General features: G+C 45.6%; 1 protein-coding gene across 3 annotated transcripts in view; it reads right to left on the reverse strand.

Moving 5' to 3' along the window:
• LOC147897659 (uncharacterized) overlaps positions 1-5,920 on the reverse strand; it is a 132,557-nt gene extending 126,637 nt beyond the window's left edge. For 2 of the 3 annotated variants that reach the window (XM_087380429.1, XM_087380428.1), the window contains exon 1: positions 5,403-5,920. In XM_087380429.1, the coding sequence (XP_087236555.1) occupies positions 5,403-5,715 (313 nt within the window). In that variant the 5' untranslated portion in view covers positions 5,716-5,920. Of the gene's footprint in view, positions 1-5,160; positions 5,318-5,402 lie in introns of those variants that run through there. The other variant, XM_087380430.1, reaches the window with a different exon arrangement.
• Between the last annotated feature and the right edge of the window lie 495 nt (positions 5,921-6,415).

The following is a 6,415-nucleotide window of genomic DNA, read 5'->3' on the forward strand; positions in this document are numbered from 1 at the left end:
TTGATACCATGTTAGAAACATGGTGAGAGTGAGAGAGAGATAGGCTAGGGAGTAGAAATGATACACAAATGTAGAAACCATGGAAGGCTTTCATTCATTCATCATCACCAAGTATGACAAGATAAGTGAAGTACAAACCTTATATAGGCTACACACTCACACTTGTACCACGTGCATATGGGATAAGTCCCATGGTGACACGTGGCACTCACACATGAACTAGTACTAGATCTCCTAGTACAACACATCACACATCACATCCATACACTCTTTGGCTGTGATATCTCCAACAGCGAGAAGGAAGGTGGCTCAAGTTCAGACAGGTGTACGAGAATTGTTATTTGGTTGCTGACCTTGCCAAATGGAGAACAGACCCTGAGAGCATGGTGCCTAGAGGACCTCAAGCTAGTCACCCATCATGAGGGGTACAATTGGAGGATGTAGGTACTTGGGTTGCTCGACTTCGAAGGTGGGAATGTGACTGAAGGTGGTGGTACCATCAGGTGCCACCTTTGGATGGAGCAGTGTACCAGGGTGGTTTGCTTGTAAGGGAACGGACCTAGTGGAGCAGGAGCCACTAGATGAAAAGCCAAGAATCGAGATCAACACCACAGTGTTCTAGAGGGTTTTGAGATGGAAGCCAATGGAGTGCCTTCATCTTGGAGTCAGGATCGCGACAAGCTATGTCAGTGAGAGGGGGTGTTAGAGAAGTCACCTCCCCATCTGTAAGAGCTTGGGGAGGTGGACTTAGGGTTAGGGTTGCCACATGGGCAACACTTTGGTTGTAATGTTGGCAGCAAACCTAGAGGGAAAAGCATAAAGAGGGGGCTGCCACATGGGCAGCATCTACGCTGCCATGTGGGCAGCAAGCTCACAGCAAAGCAAAGACATTTGGGGCTGCCACATGGCCCATGGGCAGCAAACAGACTGCCATGTGAGCAGCACAATCAGAGAAAATACCCGGCTGTTGGGACAGGTCTGCACAAGAGTCGAAGCTGCAACACACCATGGAATCATGTCAGGAACAGTCGCGATAATATGGAAGATGATGTCAGCAACAGTACGGATCTGATATGGAGCTGCAGCAGCTAGTTTGGAACCTGGGAAAGGTCTGAAATGGTGTGGAACAGCAGCAGCATGGAAGCGCAGGATTTGGGCAGGTATATGGCCCACAAGAGACCCCAATGGCGGGCTGGAAAGGAGCTGGACCACTGGCTGCAGGCCACATGGCCAGTCGGCTGATAAGGAGCCTCGTTGGGCTGGTCCAAGCCATCCAATCAGGTCGGGTCTTATAGACAAAGGGACTGGGCCCCAGTCGGCTGGAATACCAGCAAAATCAGCCCATTTAGGCCTGGCTGGTCGGTTGTTTTGGAGGGGAATTTCCCCTACATAAAGGGGCCTTTGGGGCCTCACAACTCACTCACCAGGATCCAAACAGCGAGCAGATTGGAGATACAGCAACCCTGCCTCAAGGACCAGATAATGGACAAAGGAGGTGGCCATCAGCAGCAGACAAAAAGCTCATGAGGATCAGGATTTAGGACAGCAAGGAGACTGGGAGTCAGGAGATCCATTTGGGCATCCAGTGTGGCAGCTTCCAGGGAGCAGATTGGAGCAGTACACAACCCGCCAGAAGGGCTTACACAAAACTGTGGAAGCTGGCGAGGACCTGCAGATAGAGCTCTGGGAAGGGTTGCACCCTTGACTGTCATCTAGGACAGCAAGGTATAGGAATCAAGGTACGGGGATCAGAAGAAGCTTGAGCCTCACCATTGGCTGCACATTAGGGCAGCAAGGAGGTCAAGTCTTCTAGGCATTCACTGCCTCACAGGTAGCTGACTAGAAGGATGGCTTGGATGTGTGTTTGTCGGCACAGGCAACTAAGTCTACATAAGCTCGTCGGGGAGCACGCGCGCTTAGGGATTTAGAAGTGCCAAGGAGGTAGTAGGACAACTTTTGGTAGGGATAGAGGACCAAGGTTTAGTGGGACTCTGGACCTCTTTTGTATGGTGTCTGGTTGTGGACGAAAATATATTTGTTGGTTCTATATCTCTGGAGCACTATCTATTTACTAGTCTGCAAACATGTATGTTTGAGTACACATAAGTGAAGATTCCATAATTAAACACTTCCGCATGTAATTCCTTGGATGCTCTGAAGATTGTGGGATACCCTCTGTCGGGACACCCCCCCTCCCCCTTCCAGAGTTGTTCCAGCCTACCTGAACCCTCATGCGACCCTCTCCTTGTAGGCCCCTCTCTATCTCACTTCTTGCTGCAGCTTCATTGGTGCTGTATGGGTTATACCAGGCCAAGTTTTGACTTGTGAAAGCAACAGTGCAGCCTTGTGACCTGTCCGTCTGCTGCGACCCTTTTTTTTTAACTGCTGCCACAATCTTCTCGGTTTTAGGGTTTACGATAGCTTCACGACCTGCGTATTGCGAGTTACTTCTAAGCCTCGTTCTCTGCTCCACTCAATTTCTTTCCTATCCATCACCAGCTTTTGCATTTTTACTCCTCCTTATTGCACGTGTGTGTGTGGCCTTGTGTGTGTGTCTGCAGTGAGCATTCCTTTTTACCTGTTCTTCAGCGTCTTGGCTTTCTTGCTGTGTATAAGCCACCTTCCTCTTCCTTGGAACCCTATATATTTCGCATTTTTTGGGGCTTTTTTCACTGCTTTCAATAGCTATGTGTCAAGGAATTCCCTTTTTCACTATTGTCACCTCTATTTTCCAGCATATACTTCGGGTTTGTGGGAATTTTTTACTCTACTTTTATAACTGATCCTTGGTTTGATAAGACTTACAATGAAGAAAGACTCAAAAGAAAAATATGAAGCATGCCATGGGTCAAGATGACCCTAATTATGTCTCATGAGGCACAACTTGTTTACAAAGTTATGCATGAGGGGTTTGAAGATACCCATAAAGATTGGAAAGAGCCCACACCTCAAGTTGGCATTATAGTTGAAGTGGATGATATAGTTGATCCAATTCGAGAATATGCTAGAAATGCAGTCATTATCTTTTTCTCGAGAAGAGCCACTATGGCTGCAGATGTGAGGAATTGGTTGACCAAGAGACTAGGAGGATGTTTTGTACAAAAAGTGAGGTTTCTTTAAGGTTATCAGGACAGATGAACAGCCAAATAGATGCTTTTGGAGCATTCTCCTTTATATTATGACTAGCAGATTGTCCATGTTTTGCCATGGTCTCCTACACGGGACTATTTGTTACTCATTAGGCGTCGCTGCCCAGTTTGGATGGAAGCTGTGCATTTTTCCCAAAGCCTAGAAAGAGTGTTGCCTAAAATTGCAGCATCTTTGGGTAAGGTGGTGCGCCCTCCCAAGCAGCATGGAAATTCTAAATTATGCATTTTGTGGGACAAGGGCCTAAATCCTACTCTGTCACTATCAATAATGTTGCCAGACAGACAGTGCCTATTATAAGCTCAAATGGGGTTTATTTGCAGATGCATGTTTTCAATGTAGGAAATTTGGCCACATGGCCTCACAATGTCCCCTGGCCCTGCATAAGACGCCTCCATATGAAATTGTGAAAATAAGGATGCCCCTGGGACTTCTTGGCTCAAAAATAAAATGAATAAACCAGCCCCTATGGTTCAGGAAAAAGGGGAAGCTAAAATCACTGCTACAAGCAATGCTAAAGCCCTAACATCCTCTGTTGTTCCTCCTAAAGCAAAGGGAAAAGCCCAAACATCCTCTGTTGTCCCTCCTAAAGCAAAGGGAAAAGTCTCGAATGAAGGTTGGCAAACCCAGAGGAAATTTGTTCAGCTAGGAGCCCACCTCCACGCCATACTTGGATGGGTGAATCATCTACTGGGCACACTCCTGCTGAAAATTCTGGTATGGGTATTACTTAGGCTGCAGCGACTGCGAGCCACACTTTGTTCCAGCTACTCTCTTATTGCCTGGCCCTTGGGATCATGCCTTAGATCCTGAGGTGGATATGCAGTCTTGATTTCTATCAGGAGTTTTTCAATATGTACATACTTGTAAATGTTGCCAAAAGTACAGTGTTTGACATATAATGTACAAAGGTTGTATGTGCAGGTCAAACAGGGCACTCTGCCAGTTATGACACATTCTATGTGGGTGGATCCTCCTTTTCTGGAGTATTGCTTCTTGTGAAACATGCCCTTCAGCCAGTTGTAATTCTATGCGGGTGGATCCTCCTTTTCTGGAGTATTGCTTCTTGTGAAACATGCCCTTCAGCCAGTTGTGTCTTTTAATAACCACACTAGTCACTGGATTATTGTGCAATCCCTTGTGCAAGGAGAGAGATTCGAATTTTCATCGGTCTATGCTCCATAATCATCTTATCATAGAGCCTTGATCTGGCGGGATATGCTGAATTATCCATGGAGGCAAAATGCTTTTCTTTGTGGGGATTTCAATAATGCGCCACAGCCAAGAGATAACACATCGGGTCATACGCATAACCTTGCCTGTGAGAGAGCACAATGGACTCATCTACTCTCTTGGTTTGGTCTTGTTGACATATGGAAAGAGACTAGGCCTTTGCTTCCTGGTTATACTTTTCAGCATAATGCGCAATCCCTTATCGAGCCTGTTTAGATCGTTGGTATGTGCAGCAATATGGTGCTTTCTCCTTTGGTAAGCTTGTGACCTTTCCTCTCTTCACCTACAAATCAAACGGCTACTACTTAATTAGAATTTCATGTCCCAACGATTGAGCCACTCTGTCCTATTTGCATTAAAGACGGAAGCAAGTAGTTGCATCCTCGGTCCGATTTGCATTGTTTGTTTCGTATTGCTGAAAGATCTATCAGTTCAAAGGGCAAAAACGATCGTGCTACGAAAGATATACAGATCCACATGGTCTTAAACAAACTTTAAAACGCACCCCCATCTTCAATCTTTTGAAAAGCGTAACGTCTTACTCAATTGCAGATCAAAGAGTAATCTGTCTAGCTATGTCAACAAAGTCCAAAGAAGAATTAAATGCGACGAAATTTGAATTGGCAATCGAGTAGCTTGTCCAATGATTTCAGCTAGCAAAGCCCATACAACAAGAAGAAGAATAAACCTTTTATACATTACATATATAAACTCTAAGATGAGTATGAGAGACTCTACTGGTTTACAAGGAAGAGCTAAAAAACAAGGTGAGTTTATTACGAAAGCTTGCTTGACGAATTCGCTCTTCCCTCTTGACTACTTCCATCATTTTTGCATTCGGAACTGACGAATTAAGCAGCACGTGTTTGCATACTTCCAATGCTCTATGTCTTCACGTACGCTAGCTCTAAGCATCAAATACTGTCTCATTGATGTGCTAGTGGCACACTTTTTTCATTGTTCGGATTGAACTTATACTGCAAATGCCTTCGTGTATACTTGGGTTAGACAGAGTGGCGTACCGTTAAAGGAGTACCCCTCGCTCCTGCGAGTAACTGCCTTCAGAAGACCCTCGGTGGACGGCGGGCTAGAAACTGTGATGGGCACCAGCGAGATGGCAGGTAAAGCAAGTAATAATCGACCCAAATCTTCGGCACGGATCTGATCGGCAAGCAGATAACGACTGATAGGGGGGGGATGCAAAATGGTGGACGAAGTGCGAGAGGAGCAGAAGGGAAAAGAGCAATGCAAAGGGAAATGTTGAAGAGCAAAGGAGCGGGTAGAGAAATGCCGAGGATGAAGGAGAAGGGAGGCAGAAAACCCGTGGAGGTCCATGCCACAGCATGCTCGGAGGGCAAACAAGCCAATTGTAGGATATAAGTTGGAAATCTTCTGTTGAAGAAGTAGAGAATGAGGAAAGCTTCTGTTAATTCTTTCCACCGGCAAGATTTTCACGATTTTCACAGAGCTGGGAGAGCTTGGAAGGAGCTGTTTCAAGGTACTGCCTTCAGATTGTACCTAGTTCAGCTTGCGTCTGGTGAATTTGAATAGTTTGCCTTCAGATTGTATTAAGTTCAGCTTGCTTCTGGTGAATTTGAATAGTTTGCCTAGGCAGTTTTTGGGCTTCTCCTCTAATCTCTCCTTGGTATTCTTGGCCAGCACTAGAGCTTTTTACGAAACTCTAACATCCTACGAAACCATCTGGCACATTCTTATTATTAGCTACTTACCACATACTTAGCACCTTGCCAAGCATTCTGACACATTCTTATTATTAGCTACTTACCACATACTTAGCACCTTGCCAAGCATTCTCGTTTGGCATCTCACCATCAAGGTCCTCAGCTCTAATTGTGCTACAATTTGAGCTACATCTCTTCTTTCTTCTCCACTCTTTCTCCTGCTCAGACTCCCTCCTACAAAAACTCTTTGGCAGCCTCTTCTCCTTCCCTTCACACTTCTACTACTCGGCCTTCACATCCGCTCACAGCTTCTAGGCTTTGTTTGTTTTGTAGCCAATGATGCCCTTCACAGA

Source organism: Dipteris shenzhenensis, chromosome 10, assembly GCF_047967505.1.
Source record: "Dipteris shenzhenensis isolate YYH24624 ecotype China chromosome 10, Dip_SZ_1.0, whole genome shotgun sequence".
Classification (NCBI taxonomy): Eukaryota; Viridiplantae; Streptophyta; class Polypodiopsida; order Gleicheniales; family Dipteridaceae; genus Dipteris; species Dipteris shenzhenensis.